The sequence below is a fragment of the Manis pentadactyla genome, chromosome 9 (assembly GCF_030020395.1).
Source record: "Manis pentadactyla isolate mManPen7 chromosome 9, mManPen7.hap1, whole genome shotgun sequence".
Lineage (NCBI taxonomy): Eukaryota > Metazoa > Chordata > Mammalia > Pholidota > Manidae > Manis > Manis pentadactyla.
This window is the reverse complement of record NC_080027.1, coordinates 126,166,663-126,187,178: the sequence shown is the minus strand read 5'-3', so window position 1 is coordinate 126,187,178 and position 20,516 is coordinate 126,166,663. Positions and strand designations below refer to the sequence as shown.

Genomic DNA, 20,516 nt, shown 5'->3' with positions numbered 1-20,516 from the left:
CTTTGGACTAGTTCTAAAACTCTGTAAGCTTCAGTTTTCTCATTAGTCTTAAGAAATGGTAATATTGTCTACCTTCTACAGATTAAATAGAATAGTGCCTGTGAAGCATCTGATGTGGTACCTGAGCTATAAATAAGAGATCAGTAAACTTTAGCAGTTAAGATTGGTTTCTATTGCCCCACTTACTATTCCTCATCTTTTTAAACTGAATGTTAGTATTCAGCTGTGTTGCTATAAAAATGGTTACTTATATATGGTAAAGCAAAATAATAACTAATAGGAATAAAATTTATTTTCAGATCCTAAAACTTCTCAAGAGTGTAATTGTTTTTGGAAGCTTTGCTGCAAAGAAACCTACATCATTTGGGTGTTATTGATGACAGGATTTTGGTATTTTGACTTAAAAGCACTTGTGTCCTTTTGCTCTGTATACTTAACAATATTATTAAAATGGCTTATATTTGCTTTGAAACCCTAATTTGAAGGCATTTATTCTTAAAGCTGTTTTTCTTGATTTCTCTTACCTTTGTTTTTGTTTTTTGCTTATTGAAACCTCAGTTTCTGTATGTGATAGTAGCAGTAGGACTGGCAAGTATTGCTTATTTAGAACTTTCCTGTACCCATCTAATGACGTGCTTTTTTAAAAAATAAACATTTGGAATGCATTCTTTATGAGGTGTAGCTTGGGAAGAAAGCCACCAACAATTAAGAATTTTAAAAAAATAAACAGAAACAACTTATTCTTTGGATGTGTAAGACAGAAAAAGGGAAGACTGGAGGGAGAGGGAGAAGATAAAAGCAAATATGGCAAAATATTAGTGTCAAATATTCTTTAACTTCTTAGAATGAGAAGTTTAGAATAATAATTTAGAATTTAGAATTTCTGTCTGTACACACACACACACACACACACACACACTATTTCAGAATCTTATGAAAAGGACTCTTTTCTGCATGTGTGTAGCAGTATGATCACACCAAGAAATTAAATGTTGTTACATGTTACCCATAGTCCATATTTTCCCAATTACTGTGCCTAAAATGTTCTCATTAGTTCCCCCCTTGCCCTTTTCCAGCCAGGAATCAAAGATCATTTATTATTTTTTGTAGTCCTGTCTTTTTGTTCTTTTTAAGTCTAGAACAGTTGCCTCCTCTCACCTTATTTTGTTACAGCTTTATGAAATCGACATTTTGAAGAATGCAAGCAAGTTGGCTTGTAGAATTTACCCTAGTCCTGTTTTGTCTGATTGTTTCCTTCCGATTGGATTAGTATTTTGGGGGCATGAATGCTTACAGATGATCTGTGTTGAGATTGACTCTCAACAGGATCATGTCAGTTGGTCCCATTGTTGGTAATACTAAGTTTGACCACTTTTTCCTTTGTAATTAGCATGCATTATGTGGAGGGATGCTTTGGCATTGATTGCATATTCTGTTTCCCAGTGATACTCCACTTAGTGCTTTTAGTATCTTAGTGATCTGTGTTAATGAATTAGTTACTGCATTTAGGGGTTGCAATATGATGATTTTTAAGTTCTGTCTTTCCTTTCACATTGCTTACCTGGCATTGTTCTCTAAAGAAGAACTTTCTCTTCCTTTCTCCCCTAATAATTATCATTGTGGACTCATGGATTCTTTTTTGTTTTAAATTCATTATTGTCATTAATCTTTCTTATACTCTTGGGGGCCCAAATTTAGTCAGTGGGAGCCCCCTTCATCTGGCACCTATATCCTTTTGATATCTCCTCATCAGTCTGAATGTTTTTTTCTCTCTGGCACAACCATACATTCCAGACCCACTCTGTACTGCTGTCTCTGACTTGGAGTCATTTATTTTCAAAAGAGCCATGGGTTTGTTTCAGTGCAGAAATGTTGTCTGGAGCCAAGATCTGGGCCCTGACATATTGCTGCTCTGGTGGCGCTGCTTCAAGTCCCTTTCTCCAGGGTAGGGCTGGGAAATGTGTGTGTGATCATGAGTTCTTACCCACAACCTCCAGTTACAGACTGACACCACAGGATTCCTCCATATCTGAATCCTAAATGAGCATCGGCCCCCAGGGCTCCTTCCAGTCTAACGCATCTCCTGGCTAGAGCCAGCACGCTGTCTCAGCCTCCCCCAGCCGTGCTCTGATGAGAGTGCCAGCAGCATGTCCACACATATTTGTGTGCATTTTGGTGCCCTATACACTGTGGCAGCTTCTGGCTAGGCTAAGTTGTTGGGCAGTCCAGGTTACCTCCTGGTTAAAAGGTTGCGTAGCTTTTCAGTGGTGTATCCTAACCCTGCTCTTGGTGTAAACCATGTTATTTTTAGTGCACAAAACACCTTGTACTACAATCATCACCCTGTTTTACAGATGAGGATGATGAAGCACAGAGAAATCGAGGCCTTTGCCCGAGATCACATAGTAGGTGGTAGAGTCAAGGTTGAACCCAGGCTCTGCTTAAACCATCCTTGCTGTCTATCTGCACCACTTGCGCATGTTTACTTAAAGAAGTAGTGGAAGATGAGACCTGGAAAGCGATTATTTTAAGGTCTTGCAGAACTTTATTCATATATCTGACTTGTTTGGTAGGCCCCGGGGAGTCCCTGAAGGCTTTAGCTTGTAGAGTTGTGTGAAGGTTGTAGAGTGCGCTGTAGAAAGGTTAGTCTCTGGTGGCTGTGAGGGACTGCTGGGAGGGGGGTGCTCCCTGTCGGAGGCAGGATTCTCGTTAGGATGCTGTTGATCTGTGGGCCCCTCTCTAGGGGTCTAATGAAGCACAGTGACTAAGGTTTGGCGCCAGAGAATCTAATTTTTTGATGATTAGCCAGATTTAGAACCACTGCTGTAAACTATTTCCTTCATTTATTTGGCTACTAGTATTCAGTACCTGTGTGTCCATCCAGTAGAGCCTCATTTAAACATATTTAACTTGCCGTTTGAGGTTAACTGTAGTCTCAGTGAAGTCGGTGGAACTACTGCTCAGGAGACATAGTATCTTTCATTGGTCTGGGACTTGCATTTTAATAGAAATTTGGACTGTATTATTTCTTAATTATATTCTATTTGCAATAAAGTTCAATACCAATTTGGTTCAGTGTTACCTTATAAAAAGTTCTCCTTTGGGTAGTGTGATTGTCAAATTCACCAAATGTAAATGACAAAATAAATCAGATGCTTGTGCTACCCTTACAGAGACAGATTAAAGAGAACTCTCAGCTGTTTCATTGTGTGTTATATTTGTTAAATTTAGGCAGACTTAAGTGACAGCTGTGTATCATTATGCAGGTAGTTGCACGCTAGTGATCATATTTTTTACTTTCTATTCTTCCTTCACCTGTCTAACCAGGGAGGTCTAAATAAAACAGACATACCAATTCTGTGTGTTCACAAGCATATGTCATACTAAGATTTTGAATCTCATAACAGAGGAATTTTGACTCGTGTGGATGTCACCGCCCTCGTTGCACCTGCCATTTTATTCCAGCGTGGTGAGGCAGCCGCGGGGCGCTTGGGTCCTCACTTTGTTTAGGGCAGGTTGGATACTACATGAGTTTGTCTGGAACAAGTGCCCTAATCCTCTTGTAGGTTACAGTTGCAGCCTGCTGGTCACTGTATACCCCTGGCTTGGTTTTTAAGGCCAGCGCTTTTTGCTCCTTAGACGAACCTGCTTTTGATAGGCTGCATTTTTCATAATGCTAAGATTTCAGTATCATCTAAGAGCATAGGCATTGTGATTAGAACAAATTTTTTCTGGGAAGTTTCTCATACCAACCATAGAAATGTATCTGTAAGATTCTAGCTGCTAAAATAATTAAGGAATGTCTAAGAAAGATCATAATTATCTTTAAAAATAAACTATGTGCCTTTTATCCAGATTAGCTGGCATCTTAAGAAATTAAAATGAAAATCTATGGGAGGAAAATAGAAATAATTTCTCCTATTTACCTATTTTCCAATTTATAGTCAATCCATATGTATATGTTTCCTGCTTAAAGGTATGCAGAAATACAAACTTATGTAAAGAAGCAAATGTTAATTTATTTTTCATAATATCCAAAATATCCTACTGTCTAGAAAAATTAATGACCCTTCACCTTAAAATACTTATAAAGATACTTTGCAAATACATGGGATAATGGCTAACTACCTTCCTTAAAGCCATAGATGATTTATGAGATAAATATGAAGTATTTACACTGGAATAGTGGGAGCGGAGTATCATAAATTGGTATTTTGGGGTAACATTTTGAAATGTAGTTGGCATACCATGCCATTCACTCACTTGGAAGTATACAATGCAGTGGTTGTTAGTATAGTCTGAGTTGTGCGAGCATCACCACAATCAATTTTAGAAAACTTCTATGAACTCAGAAGGAAACCCTATATGTACCCTTAGCTATCACCCTCCTGTCCCCCATCTCCCGTCCACAACTGTAAGCAAACTTACTTTCTATCTCTGTATATTTGCCCATTCTGGACATTTTGTGTAAGTGGAATAGTTCATGTATGTGTGTCTGGCATCTTTCACTTAGCATGTTTTCAAGGTTTGTCTGTATTTTAGCATATGTCAGCCTTTATTCCATTTTATTGCTGAATTGCGTTCCTTTGTATGGCTGTATAACATTTTGCTTACCATATATCAGTTGGGTTGTTACTACCTTTTTGGCTGTTATGAATAATGCTACTCTGAGTATTTGTGGATAGACCTTGTGAACATAGGTTTTCATTTTTCTTGGGTATACACCCAAAAAAGAGAATTGCTGGGTCAAGTGGTAACTCTTTGTTTCACCTTTTGAGGCCCTGCCAAACTGTTCTCCACAGCGGCTGCACTATTTTACATTCCCACTAACAGTGTGTAAGGGGTCAAGGTTCTCTACATCCTTGCCAAGAGTTGTTATTTTTTAAATTATTGCCTTACTAGTGGTTGTGTGGTGATACCTCAGTAGGGTTTTAAGTGCAATTTTACTTTTATTTCCATGTAGATTAAAGATAAACTTATGGTAAAAGTGTTTATATAAATAAATGATATGTAAAATATCTGGTATAAGAATAAAAGCCATGCACTACTAGAAGTTCTTATTCATTTATGAGGTTAATAAACTTCTTACCTATAACACTTAAATACTCTTGTTTATTTAGTAGCTTTAACTTTCATTTCTGATAAAATGTAACTTTTTCTTGTCTATATTGGATACAAAAAAATAGAACCCTTGTAACACATATATAGAACCTAATACTGGTCTTTGTATGATACTTGAAGCTCTCAGTAGGTTCCCTGGGACTCTGAGTCCTTTCTTTTTTCATTCCAACTGCTTTTTCTTCCACACCAGTCCTAACACTGCTGTCCTTACACATCCACTCTGCTCTGCCCCCTGGCGGCCTCAGTTCACAACTGTTGCTTCTGTCCTGTGGCTGTTGCCTCCTTCGCCGCTGAGAGTCCGCGTGTGGAATGTGGGGTACGTCCGCAGGACTGGTGCTAGATGGCGTGGGCTCTAGAGCAGACTCCCGGAGCTGAATCCCCACATCACTGCATCCTTGCTGTTTAATCAACAGGTTCACAATTTTCTCGTCTGTGAAATAGTTATAATAATAGTGCATCTTACAGAGTTGTATTGAGTTTAATACAAGTGCTGAAAACATTGCCTGTCACGTAATACTCAGTGTTAACTATTTGTTTTATTCTGGCTTAATACTTTTAGGTAAGAAATTGAGTATATTTTATTTAGAGACATAAATCATTCTATATTGGTTGTAGCCTAGAGTTTATTTTTTAATGTTCTAGAATTCATTATGTATATACTTTGTTATACATGATTTTTAAAGTAACACTACCTCATGGTAAAGGGAAAGGGAAAAATCATGCTAAACTATGAAGGTTCTTAATTTAAAAGTGGGTGAGTGTCATATGGAAATTAGTTTGAGGTCAGTAGTGGAATTAAACTTTTTTTTAATTTAGAAGGTAATCAATGAAATGAGCTTTGTTCTGAAAATGTATTGCTAATTATATTTAGTGTTTACTATCCTAATATTTGAAGTAAACTATAGGTTTTATATGTTTTTTGCATATTTAACAAAGTAGTTTCTAAGTAAGTTTTACCTTATTCCTTTTCCCTTCCTGTTTTATATATATATTATATGTATATATATATATATACACACACATATATACGTGTGTGTGTGTGTGTATCTTGAACCTTATTATAGTATGGTCATGGTTTTTTTTTCCATTCAGTATTGTATTATGCACATTTTCCCCTATTGTTAAATGGTTTAAGATATCATAAATTGCTCCTTGTGGTTATAACATTGTTTCCTTTCTTGCTGTTACATCTAATATTATAGTGGTCACTTTCACTCATCTAGCTCTTTTGTCCTCAAATTTTATCAATAAAAATTATGAAGAGAATCTTGATGAAGAGTACATGAATGATTTTTATAGCTCTTGAAATGTTTTCCTACATTTTTGTTCAAAAAGTTATCCTTCTTAATGCTTTAAATACCAATTATGAAGCTCTTTTCCTCATTAAAACACTGTTGGGAACAAAGATGAAAAGGACAACCTACTTGCTTTCAAGGGCTAGAGTTTAATATCTAGGACACGTGCAGTAAGTGACTTGAGTGGATAGATGCTAGAATTGCCACAGTGCTGCTATGAGTCTGAAGGAAGCCCTGAGAAATCTAGACAATTGTACTCTGGAAAAGACTTCTTGGATGAGGTGGAGTATGGAAATAGCATTTGAATTTGAAACAATTATTGATGCTTATTTTTCTTTCTTGCATAGAATGTCTGTCATTTCCAAAACATATTTCTTGCCTAACTAAATGACTTAGTTTCTGCCAACTGCATGATACACTAGAAAGAGCACATAGGTTTGGACAAACTATTCAGTTTTCTGAACTTCCATCTTCTTCACATATAAAATGTAAATGATACTTCCTTCAGAAAGTTGTGATTGTTATGGAAAGTATGTATTATCTTCAGCCTTATTTCAGAAAAGATTTAAAATAAAAGAGCTAATATATTAAGAAAGTATTTAGCACAGTATTTGGCCTATAAGTTAGATTTACTAAGTAGGAGTCACCATTGCTTTTATGACTGCCATTATTAAGACAAGCTGGTCTACCACCCCAGTCAAAACCCTCGCCCTCAAGCCTCCATTGTAAAGCCAGCCCTTCTTTCTTCATATGGCCATAGACTAGCTTTTCCTGCCTCCCTTCAATTTCTTCAGCCCTTGCTAGTTGCCAGGTCCCATGTTAGGTGTCGGAAATAGGGCGATAACTAAGATAATGTCCATGTCCTCAGAGTGGCATAAAATGAATGTATTAACTATAGGTCCTCAATAAATATTTGAATGAGAAATTAATTTGGTTCAGTTGCTCATCTTTAGCATGTACCACTTATGCTTCCTTATTAAGGCTCATCTTCTATAGCCTTTAGTTCTACTGTGTGCTAAGAAATGTTAATATTTTAAAATATATGAAGAGCAATTTCTAAGTATAACTTTTAAACGGCTGTTGTTTTCTATTTTCAGAGTGCTCATTTGGCCATGATAGATACCCTAATGATGGCTTACACTGTGGAAATGGTCAGTATAGAGAAAGTAATTGCGTGCGCTCAACAGTATTCAGCTTTTTTCCAAGCCACGGATCTGCCCTATGATATTGAGGATGCTGTCATGTACTGGATAAATAAGGTAGGAACATATGCGCTTGAGTGAAAATGGGTGTCATGACTGAAGTGACGTCCTCCATTGTACATTGCCACTCTGCTATAGATGGAATGTTTGTGTGTCCCCCAAATTCATATGTGTTGAAATCTTAACCTCTAGTGTGATGGTATTAGGAGATGGGGCTTCTGGGAGGTGATTAGGAATGGGATTAGCACCCATAAAAAAGACACCCCAGATCTCCTTTGCTGCTTCCACCATATGAGGTCACAGCAAGAAGGTGGCCACGAAGCAGGCCCTCACCAGACACCACACTTGCCGGTGTTCTGATCCTAAACTTCCAGTTTCTAGAACTGTGAGAAATACATTTCTGTTGTTTATAAGCCACCCAGTACATAGTTATTTTTTGTTACAGCAGTCTGAATGGACTAAGACACCTTCCATTACTCTTTCTGTTCTAAATCAAAGTGAAAGCTAAAGTGCAATCTTAAAATTTCCAATTCTCTTTTGGTTAAAAACAAAATACTGGTAAAATGATGAAAATAGATTTCTATATATATTCCTCAATATTTGTGCAGTTGACCCTTGAACAGCACAGGTTTGAACTGCATGGGTCCACTTAGATACGAATTTTGTTTAATAAATGTATTGAAAAATTATTTGGAGATCTGTGACAATTTGAAAAAACGTTTTCTTTTCCCCTGCTTACTTTATTGTAAGATAGAGTATATAATACATATACAAAATGTGTGTTCCCGAACTGTTTCGGTAAGGTTTCCAGTAGTAGTTCAGTCTTGGGGGGAGTAAAGATATACACGGATTTTCAACTGCACAAGGGTCAGCACCCTTAATTCCCATGTTGTTCAAGGGTCAGTTGTAATTTAATAATGATTAATCTAGTTCATATCAGATAATTACAAAATTCAGAGCACTCCGAGTAGAGCATGATACACTGCGGGATGTTCAGTAATTTTTGAATCCAAGAATGAAATAATTTTCTCAATTTCCCAATGTGATGATTCTTAGCGTTGCTTGACTGAGTTGCATAAGGTTATATAGATTATAGATTCCTCTTGGAAATTTTTATGGGTTTGTGATTAGTTATTTAAGCTCTGAAGATGCTTAAATTGTCTTATCACTCCCTTTGCCAATTTGAGTAGTTAATACCTCTCGAATCCCTTTCATTTACCACTGTCCCCCGAGAGAAAAGTAAACTTTTTCTGTAAGCAGTCTCTGAACAGATTTAAAAGAAGTTACATCTTCAGTTATCTTTGTGTGGATGCTTCCCTGAAGCTTGTAACAAGAAGCTGTGTAAAAACTCCTACATCTGTCATCATTATCAGAAATATCAACATTAATGTAGAAGACTCATTGAACACTGCGCTGCAGTTCCTTTATTTCTTCATCTTTAGTCATCTTTTTTACACACCTCCTTAGGTATAGAGAATTTTGGTCACATCCTAGCCCTATTTATCATCAGAAACTATGTGACTTTTACATCCCATTGCATATCATCTTGAATTTCATCTCATTCTTGAATAATTCTTTCACTTACTCTAATACCCCCTGCTATTAAAAATTTTCATCATGACTGCCAATCCATCGACGAGGCCTTTTCATTCTTACAACCTCACTTGACTTTACATCTCCTTTTTGAATTTAGATTCTTGCAAGCACCATTAGTTCTTCGGCCTCCTTCTCTTTCTCTCTCACTCACCTGATAAATGCTGGTTGAGCTCAGTTACCCACCTTATCTCTAAGGTGCTTCCTGTGAAGGTGAATGTTGCTGGAATTTACACAAGGAATCTAGTTTAACTTCAAATTCGTAAGCACAGACTTCAGATGGGCCCTCAAAACTCACTGCCAGTCTGACTAGTGTCTCTAAGAAGTTCACTTCCCCACACATAATGGAGTCATCCCTTCTCGAATCCTCAGGCCTTCCCTAACCCTTCTGCTGTAACTGTCAGCTGAGGACCTTGCCACATCCTTTTTTGAGACCAGGAATGGGAAGCCATCGGGTGGGAATTATTTCTTCTTTCTACCAGCTCTGCACACCTTTTGCTTCAGCACCTGCTGTCTGTCTCTCCTGCTGTCTGTCTCTCCTGCTGTTACGATGGAGAATGTTCTTCCCTCCCTGCCGAAGGCACTACTCACTGCTCTAGATCACCTCTTCCACAGGTGTTGGTCCTCTGTTTCGGTTCTTCTTGAACTTTAGTATACGTAAGAATCGTCTGGAAACTCGCTAAAATACAGGATCTGACTGACAGGCTGCATTGCTAAGCAACCCCCGGTGACGCCAATGCAGTGATGGTGGATCACATGGCTCCTCCGTCTCTCTCCTGCAACCCCGATCCTCCTCCGGCTCGATCAGTCTCCGCAAGAATACAGACTTGCTCTAGCGTCTCCCATCCTGGTAAACAAAACTTCCCCTTCCAGATTCAACCCCATTCTCTGTACACAGAACTTCCCCACAGAGTCATTTACTCATTCACTAGCCTTCCCTGCTCTGTTTCCCATCCCCGTTCCTTCCCTGAAGTTGCCCGAGTTAGTCATTATAGGCTTCCATTTTGACAAATCCAGCAACTGCTCTTCTGTACTCATCTTATATCCAGTCTTTACTTCTGAAGCACATGTGACCCTCTGAAGTTTCAGCGGAAAACCCAAGACGTTTACCAGACACTGCCTCCTCCACCTCAGTGGGACTTGAGTGCCACACTGTCCCCTGCAGTGGCAGCTTCTTCAGCTTCCCAGGAGTTGTTTTCCCCCTGGACTCAGGAGTATTTCTTACACACGCCCAGTTCAGGGCTCAGCCAAGGGTTTGAGGGCAGTTTATATGCACATTTGGGGGCTCCCCGCTAATGGTTCCTTCCTACCATGATTCTCCTCCACAACATCCAGCCATTCTGATAGCCTCCTTTCTCTCCTGGTTCCTCAAACGAACAAAAGTAGTTTCTACTTTGTGTGGGTTGAGGGGAAACCATGCAAACACAGATTTCACTCAGTGTGCTGCTTTTCTGTACTCCATTCCCTTTTCTGCCTGCTTTCCGTTGCTCTCCAGCACCTTCAACAGTTGCCTTCTGTGTTTTGTCCAGAGTTTATAATTGTCGCCTCTGGGAAACTGAGGTTGATAACATGCAGTTCCACTATTATCAGAACCAACACTTTCAGAGTATCTTTTTACTGTTAACTACTTGCATCTTGTCATTCCTTTGCTGAAACGCTTCTGTGGCTTCATTTTAAAATGAAATGTAGAATTTGTCATGGCCTACGAAGTACGCTCTAACTGACCCCTGTGTACTTCTCCATCTAGGCTCATGGCCAGGGTTCCTCACTTCTCCCCCTGCATCCCAGCCATGCAGCTCACCCTCGGCTTTCAGATGGATGCCTCTGGCTTCTGGGCAGCTTGTCTGCCAGCATTTTGCATGGCTCCTGACCCATCATTTCTCAGTTTAGACAGCACTTTCCCCTTACAACTTTGTCTAAAGCAGACACCGTCAGCTCTTACTTTCCACTATAATACTCTTTCTTGCCTTTATAGCACTTATCAGAGTTTGTGATTACTTTGCTTAATCGTTTGAACAAATGAGAATAATCTGTGTGAGAGCTTTTAGTTCTAATGCCTGCACCAGGGCAGTGTTTGACAAAGGCTTGTTGTTTAATAAGTAAAGAGGTAGTTAAGGCTACAGAATTAAGTGAGGCACTTTAGCACTTGGGAAATTGACAGAAGATAGGAAATCACTTACTTAGAAATGTTTAATGCAGCCGTCCCTATTCAATTTTTAGATGAAGTTTATAACCTTTCGGCTCAATCTAAACCTCAGTGTTCTTTTATTGCTCCATTCTACCAACACAAGCTTCATTATTTATTCTTTAATAATGACTACACTCTGGCCTCTCAGATTAGTGTATATGTGCCTTTTGCTCATCCTCACCTAGTTGCCTTTTTGTCTGGATACTACATTCACAGATATAATGTACATTCATGTTTTAAAATGGTGGCAGTGGTTCCAAGTGTCAGACGCAGTACAACAATGTCCAGCAAAGATATGTGGGTTCTGGACACTGATGTTAGCCAGGAAAACCTTCCCCAAAAAGGTGGCCCACGCCAACCCCAGAAAGTTCCTTTGCCTCAGACTGGTACTCATACCTATACCTAAACCACCTTCCAGCAGCAAGAATGAGACCATCATAATTGTTTTAGTCTGACAGTGGTCCCCGCTCAGTGTGGGAAAGAGGCCTCCTAACTGAACACAGGAAGATGAGTGCCCAGCTCTGGTTCTGACAGCAAGAAATAAAGGGGGAGAGAGCAGCAAATTAACAAAAAGACTAATGCCAGGCCAGTGATACCTTTCTGGCACCTGGCAGGGAAGTCAATGTTAATTGGCTCTGAAAGTTTACCTCCACACCAAAGCCAGGGGTCTTCCAGGTGGTTAGGGGAGGGAGAATCTTCTCTGCAGATGCAAAAACTGACAAAAATGATGAAATGCACAAAGAAGTAATTTGGCACATAAAAGAGTCAGTGACCATAACAAATAAGAGTTAAACTCCAATAGCTTCAGATATGAGAATAATCTGAAAAAGACTAGAAAAATAAATGTTTAAATGACTGAAAATAAAACATAGAATAAAAATCATAGGAAAGAATAAGGCACCATAGAAGGCATAATGGAAAAAAAACAAATAAAAGTTTAGAAATGAAAAATTTTACTCACTGAAAATCAAAAGTTTAAACAGAAGATTAGACACAGTTGAAGAAGGAATTAGTTTACTGAGAAGAAATTACCCAGAATGAAGCCAAGAGAAATGAAATGGCATATATGAAATTTAGATTAATAGACATGCCCTCAGGCCTAACTGGAATTCCAAAAAGGGATTAATAAAGAGAAGGGGGGCTAGAGACTATATTTGAAGAGATAATGGGTGAAATTTTCTAGTTTTGGTGAAAGATAACTTTCAAATTCAGGAACCACAATGAGTTCTGACCAGGATAAATGAAAATAAATCCACATCTATACATATAGTAATGAAAATGCAGACTCCAAAGATAAAAGACAGAGTCTCTAAAAGGAATGGCAGACTGAAGTAGACTTCTCAACAGTAATGGTTGAAGCCAGAAGGCAGTGCAGCAAAATCTTCCAAGTGCTGAAGAAAAATGACTATGAACCTAGAGGTCTGTACCTTTCATTCAGGATTAAAGGTAAAAATCAAGAGTTGTTCAAATAAAGAAAAGTGGTTTATTACTCAGACCTTTGCAGAAAGAACTATTAAAAGGTACTTCAGGAAGAAACAAATTGATCCTAGAAGAAAAGTAGGATATAGGAAGCAATGATAAAAAAAGAAATTGGTATACATAGGGTTAAATCTAGGTAAGTGTTATAAAAAATCATCATAGTGTCTAATTTTGCAGCCCATAAGAAGAAAGAACTATAATTCTAGGTAAAACAACATGGAAGATGAGAGGAGCATATTTCAAATAAAGCCTTTCTGAGGTTTTTATATTGCTCAGAGGAAAATAAAAGTATCGATGAATTTTAGACTTGTATTAAGGAAGGACATACATTACTATAATGTATTATAATTGAAAACAATTTCAAGTAAAAGCTAGTACATAATTTAAAATTAATAGATATTTAAAATTTTATGTGTCATTTTAGCCAGTTCCTTTTTAACTAATTCATATTGCTAGAGCCAACTGTGTTATATTTTTCTCTTAATTTGTTAGTCCTCAATGCTTGTTCAAGTGGTGAACTAACTCTGAGCCGTGGTGAGCTCTCTGATACCTTCCTTTAACTTTTATCCTTGAGATGAACAAAGAATGAAGTGATTCAACTTTAGTGGTAGAACTTTCTGGCCAGCATTCGGGAACTGGTTTGAGAACCACAAAGCTGATTATTTCACTTATCTGTCCTCTGTACCCAGGTGATTAAATAACTTGAAGTGACCCTGTCTTGTAGTTTTCTTGTATTCTCCCTAGTATGAAAGCTAATGAATTATCAACAAGTATAATTTTCTTATAATCATGATGTTGGTATTTTAAGGATGATTTATATCATTACATCAGCTTAGAATGTTTTGATTTGGATTTGTTAAAGCCCTTATAGATATTTAACTTTCTGATACTACTATTATATTGTTTATAAATACCAGCAATAGTTTCTGTTTATGACGTATGTGCTTTGTATCATGTACTTTACTTGGTACATACTATATATTATCTCTTTTATTCTCTGTATTAGTAGCTATTATAGTATGATAATTATTACGAACTTAGCTGATACTTTTTCTTTGTCAGTTATTTATTTACTCATCTTTATTATCTCAGTATTACCAGTTTCTGTGGGTCAGGAACCCAGGGTTGCTTGGCTTCATCCTCTGTCTCTAGAGTCTCTTACAAGGCTGCAGTGAAGGCAGTGGCCAGGTCTGGAGTCACATGTGAGGGTCTGACAATGGAAGGATCCGCTTCCAAGCTCATGTGGTCTGGCAGTGTTCAGTTTCTTACTGGCTGGCAGCTGGAGGCAGTCCTCAGCTCCTGCCATGTGGCCCCTCCACAAGGCAGCTCACAGCAGAGCAGCTTGCTTCCTCAGAAGGATGACGAGAAAGCCATAGGGAAAATCAGCTAGCAGAGATGGAAATTGCAGTGTTATGTAACATAGCACAGAAGTGATGTCACATCACCTTAGTTATGTTCTGTTGGAAGCAAACTATGGGTCCTGCCCACACCTGCCAGAGATCACTGGGGACCATTGGGTCCTGCCCACACTTGCCAGAGATCACTGGGGACTGTTTTAGAGCCATGATACCCCAGACTACTTTGTGAAGTCAGTTTTGTGCAAACTAGAAATTATGGCTCAATGATATCAACAAATTATAAAAAACAGCCTGTAAGTGCAAGTTTTGAGGCAGACCCAGGTCTTTTCTAATTCTGCTGTCTCTTAGAGTATCTTATCCAGTCAAATTGACCGTCTAAGAGATTAAGGTATCTTAAAGTGCTACAGCACTATAAATAAACGTGCAAAATCAAATTTAGAAAAAATTTAGGATGAAAATTAGAATGAAAAGTCAGAGATATAGAATCAAATAAAATGCCTTATAAAAGTCACAAATAGAGAAGACTCTTAGTAACTTATTAAGTCTATCATAAAATTCTCCAATCATTTTTCTTTCAGCCGTTGAATTGAATTTTTGGCAGTAGAAGAGTTAAGAAAATTCTTGAGTTAGTTTTGAGTGATAGTGGTTGATAATGTCATTAATATTTTCTAGAGTGCCATTATTAATAAATTTGAACTTTTATTATGACTAGAGTGACCTTAAAAAACTTTTAAAAACTTTAACTCAAAAATCCAGACTTGCCTAAACTATTCTCAGGAAGTATTTTTTGTATTAGATAGACTGAGTCTTAAACCTTTTTGGATTGTGGGCTATTTGAATAATCTATTTGAAAGCAAATAAATTAGACCCCTCAAAAAAATTCCCATATGCAAACATTTTTCATGTATTTTATTGTGGTTAACAACCACACTAAAACCCACTCGTGATCCAGGAGCATGTCTGTGAAGTCATAACTTAACAACTTGATTCAAAGTGCTTTCTATTAATATTAATGAAAACATTTATTTTAGGGAAAATAATTTTCATTTACTAGTCCTAAAAGAGATTGTGAAATTTTTACAAAAAGTCTTAACTGCTTCCTAACCATTAAAACTGAAGTTACTGAGTACCTTTTATCTCTAGCACTCCAATTCCAAACATATAATAAGAGGCTCAACAGATATTTGATAAATTATGTATTCATTTTAGAATATCAAATAAAGCTAAAGCACCTGTAAAGTACTCTTTTCTGGTTGGAAGTTTTCTTCATGTGAGTGGTACTGATATTTGATATCAGAGATCTGACCACAGGCATTTTGATTTTAAGGTGCATATTATTTTATTGTTATATTTGAATGTAAGTTCAAATGAGTATTTTTGTATCTTAAGGTAAATGAACACTTGAAAGACATAATGGAACAAGAACAGAAATTGAAAGAACATCACACAGTTGAAGCTCCAGGAGGTCAAAAGGTACATATTTCAAAGGAAAAGAGGTGCCTTTATGAGATTTGGTATATGTTCATGTATATATATATATTGCTTTGGGAAATGTTAATAATTGTGTTCATTAATGTTTTTTTTGGTGCTGTTAACTGTACTCTAGAAAGCATGCCATAAACACCAAGTAAGTAGAAGTACAAAGTAAAGGTTAATTGGATGAAAATTTTTTAGGAAAAATTATTGAGAAGAGCTCAATTTCTTAGGTTCTTTTGGCAAAAATAATGTTTTTTCCTTTGATAAAATGTATCAAACAAGAAAACAGTTTTCAGTGTATCAGCCTTATAATGACTTGTAATGAGACCAACCTTTCAAATATATTCCAGGAACTGTATGTTATACTTATGGTTATTCTCTAAAGAAAGAAGAAACATTACATGGATTCATTCCTTAAAAATTATTGAACAGGCTTTTAGACTTTTTCTTTGAAAATTTGTATTTGTCATATACTAAGACCAGAAGTATATTTTCTACAATATATCTGAATTTTTTAAAATGTATTATATCTTGTATAGCATTTGAATGTAAGAGAAATTATAATTATTCAGAGACCTAATTTTCCACTTGGATTATTTTAAGTCTCTTTATTATTATACAGTACTTCTGTTCATTTGGGGTTAATGCTACTAGTCATTGATACATCTATAAGAGAAAGAGAAAAAAGGAAGGAAAGAGAAAGCTATTTTGTGTGTTATCAACGTCAGTGGGAACGTTTTGTGGAAGACCACCTAAAATTTTGTCTGAATTTGATGTTTTTGGATCACAGTGATTTCCCTCACTTAGTTTACTGGCTGCTCTTGAAAATACTATGTGTGCTTCATTCATCTAACTTTGTTGACATCCCATCCTTTCCCCTAAAGATAAATCAGAATGGGAATCTCTTCCTGGCATCCCAGATTGTGTTCCATTTCCCTGCCTTCAACCAGTTTCTTTCCCTGTCTTTTCCTTCTCACTCCCCCAGCCCTTATCTGTTAGGTATTAGAATCATTCTAAGTTACAACACTAATGGCCTTTTTCCATAGATATTGTTTATTGTATATAATGATTAAATTGTGTAGTATTGCATATACATCATGAACAAAATGGGGATTGATTATATATGCTGACATAGGACCCAGTAAACATGATTTCTGTGAAAAAAATGCCATTTGTTATTCCAAGCAACCAGATAAAGTGACCTTTAGGAAAAACAAACTATATAGAGTCCAGATACTGTATTACATCACTTTGATTTTTCATAGCACTTAGCCCCATGCAATTGCACATATTAACCTCACAACCAGTATTTTGCTTGAGGATTGAATAAATGAATAAATGAATGTGATTCACTTTTAAATATTTGGATTAATACACATTTTTATGTTAACACAAACAACATTTACACCTTCATTTTCAAATACATTTTTTTCCCATTAGAATCTTTCTGAAAATAAGTATTAATTTCACATAGTCTTACTGCAAAATACAAGTGTCATCATTATGAAGAAACACTGTCACAGCATAAACAAGGGAAAGAAATTTCCACTGTTAGCATAACTGGGAGTTTTCACATTTTGAACTACTTGATTTGGCTAGAAATATAATCATTCTTGATTTTTATTCCTATAAAATTAAGATTCTTGATCCTTTTCAGGATGTGAGAGAATAACTCACTCTTTCTTAGGACTGTGCAGTTGCTCAGGGGTCGCCACGCCACGCACCCACTAAGCTAGCTTGTCCAGTGAGTTGAGCCCAGCTGCCTAGCCCTGCTGTCTGTGACCTGGCCGCTCTAGGTAGAGCCTGTGGTGTTGGATTATAACATCTTAACCTTTTGTCCTTGCCAGCTATTCTCAATTCAGATGTCCAGTAGAATTTATTTTATGAAACTTCTTTTTACAGCCATCTTCTTCGTAAAATCAATGCTCATGTTGAAGGATACTTGCACTGTATATTATTAGTGATGGACCAAAATTAAAATTCCAAAGGTATTTCTTTAGATTGTTGGATCTTCTGATGATGTATTTCTGCTTGTTGTATCAGTTGGTGTCTTAAGAGGAGGGCATTTCAATAGTGCAGGGTCCTAGGAAAATGTTTTGTTTTAAATAGTTTACTATTACTTTTTTTTTTTTTCAAGTTCTTTTTGCTTCTAATACTTACTTTGATTTTAAAGTAGAATGCCTAGTTAACTTTGAATTTCAGATAAGCAACAAATAATTTTTTGGCATAAGTTGCATGAGTATCTTGTATTTTTATTTGCTGAATCTGGCAGCCCTACTTTAAAGATCTCTAAAGTTTATAGCCAGGGACATTACATCCAGCATTCATTCTTTAGAGTTTGTACACAGCGCTATGGAAAATGAACAGTGAACTTAAAGGCAGAATCGTTCTGCCACCAACTAGCTTCATGACTTTTACAAAGGCACTTGACCTCTCTGGGCCTTGTTTTATCTGTAAAAGTTGAAAGGATTAATGGCTCCTAAATTCTGTAACTAAAATGGGTCTTAAATTTCCCCTTCTTAATATATTAATAACTGTAAGGGACCCCAAAGGAAAAGCTAATGAAAATAGTAAGTAGTCGGTAATGTGAAAGTTTAATATAAAGTTTCATATATGTATGTATATATGATAACTGGGAGTTAGAAATCTAAGAAGGCCTTCTAGAGGATGTGGGACTTGAACAGGGCCTTAGTGGGTTTTATGGTATTTGCAGAGGAGGGCACTAGGTCATGAGGAATACATGAATGGTGACATTAAGTTGCAAGTAAAAGGCACTTTTGGGAATTAGTGAGTAGACCACTTCGATCGTTTTTAAAAGAGCTTTGAATTCATGAGTTGTATTCTTAAGTTTATAGTACTAAGCATATAAAGTTTGTTTCTCTCAATATTAAAGATACATGTCTATTCAGTATAACATTTGTCACTTTTGAAAGAGAAATATTGGTGAGTTATTTTACAGCAGGGGGTGAGATGAGATGAAGGAGCTGCCTTTGGAGAAAAGATACTGAGCGCTGATTGCTTTTCTTTTAAAGGCATGGTGTCGAAATAGACTGCCCTTGCCCCGTGAGGCAGGCGCTGAAGGCCTGCACATCTTCGCTTGATGACCTCGGCCCACATGAACTTCCGCTTTAGCCAGAGTTCCTTTAGCAATTAAAAACTATAACTTACTTTAAAAAAAAAAAACTCCGTTTCTTCACACAATACCTAAAATGCTATTTGAGAAAAGCATTCTGAAGTCAAATACGTTTGGGAAATGCTGCCTACTCTGCACTCCTTTAAGAATCTTGCTCAGTAAGGGAGCCTGTCCATAAGTTTACCAAACATGTTTGATCTTTGAACTCTTTTATAAATGATATCAACTAACATCTCACAGAATGAGTGCTCTTTGGAGCATACTTTGGGAAACATTGATTTGTAACCTGTAACTTTGTAATTAAGTTGTCTATTTCGTACATACATAAATATATAAAACAAGCGAATAGTGTTTCAGTGCTCATTCTCAGATGCATCACTTGGTTTGACTCATTCAGATTTATCTTGTTTTCTTTTTCATACTATTATTTCAGTTAAATAACTGTGAAGACTTGAACTGCCTAAATTAGATCATTCAAAAATTTTTTCACCCAAGATTCTGCTGTATAATTGTATAGATTTTTGTGGTGATGCTAATTCCTTTCTTTCTTTACACCTATTGCCAACATACCTTTTCTCTTCCATAATAATTTGCTCACCCTTGCTGATGACATAGCTTCCCAATCTAGACTATGTCCCTGTTGTATTGTCAACTCATTTAGTATTTAAATGAGAAACTTGGCATTTTAAACTTTTTTTTCAGTTCCAAGATGGGACTTTGACTTTTTTTTTTCTCCAAGCAATATTTTATTGGCCTGAAGAGACTTATATATTAGTTAGATGTCTTAATACCATGATTTTAATCTTTGCCTAAGAGTATTATAAAAATGAGATTTCTCCAACAGCTTTGTAGAGTCTTGTGCATTTGGACAAAAGACTCTACAACTATTTGGATGGGTATAGACTCAATATAACTTTTTAAGAACATTTACTTTGAAATAATTTCAAACCTTTAAAAAGTTGTAAGATTAGTTTTGAAACAACTCTATATGATCTTTTCCCAGATTCATCAGTTTAACATTTCGCTACATTTGCTCTCTCTCTCTCTCTCTCTCGTGTATAATTATACACAAATGTATATATTGCATACACACATGTAAATTTTTCTGAAACTTTTAAGAGGGTTGCATACTTCATACCCCTTACTTGTTAATGCTTAAATGGATATTTCCTAAGAACAAGATTGTTTATATAACTATAGTACAATTAATTTAAAGTTAATCTAACATTCTGAATAAACTTAATAGCCTTTATTCCAATTTTGCCAATTGTCCCAATTATATAATATTTGTCTTTCAGTGTAAGACCCAGTCCAAGATCACGTAATGTGTTGAGTTGTCCTATCCTAGCTGTCTTTAAACTGGAGCATTTCCTTAGCTTTTCTTTTTCATTCATCACCTTGCCATTTTTGAAGAATATAGGTCATTTTCATAGAATATCTCTCAACTTGAGTTTTTCTGATATTTACTCATAGACCAAGGTTGTGCTTTTTAGACTGGAATAGTATGTAAATTGTGTCCTTCTCACAGTATTATATCCAGAGGTACATGATACCCATTTGCCCCTACTAGATGAAGTTCATCTTGACTAGTTGGTTAAGACATTGTCTGGTTTCTTGGAAAATACCAATTTTTTTTTGAGTAATTGAGAGGAGCTACTTTGATATGTATTT

At 36.6% G+C, this 20,516-nt stretch overlaps 1 protein-coding gene across 4 annotated transcripts in view; it reads left to right on the top strand.

The window, feature by feature from the left end:
- Positions 1-20,516, top strand: part of CAMSAP2 (calmodulin regulated spectrin associated protein family member 2) — a 123,763-nt gene that overhangs the window by 72,084 nt on the left and 31,163 nt on the right. For all 4 annotated transcript variants that reach the window (XM_036909466.2, XM_036909469.2, XM_036909468.2 and 1 more), the window contains exons 3-4: positions 7,514-7,675; positions 15,626-15,709. In XM_036909466.2, coding sequence (XP_036765361.2) covers positions 7,514-7,675; positions 15,626-15,709 — 246 coding nt within the window. The remainder of the gene's footprint in view (positions 1-7,513; positions 7,676-15,625; positions 15,710-20,516) is intronic.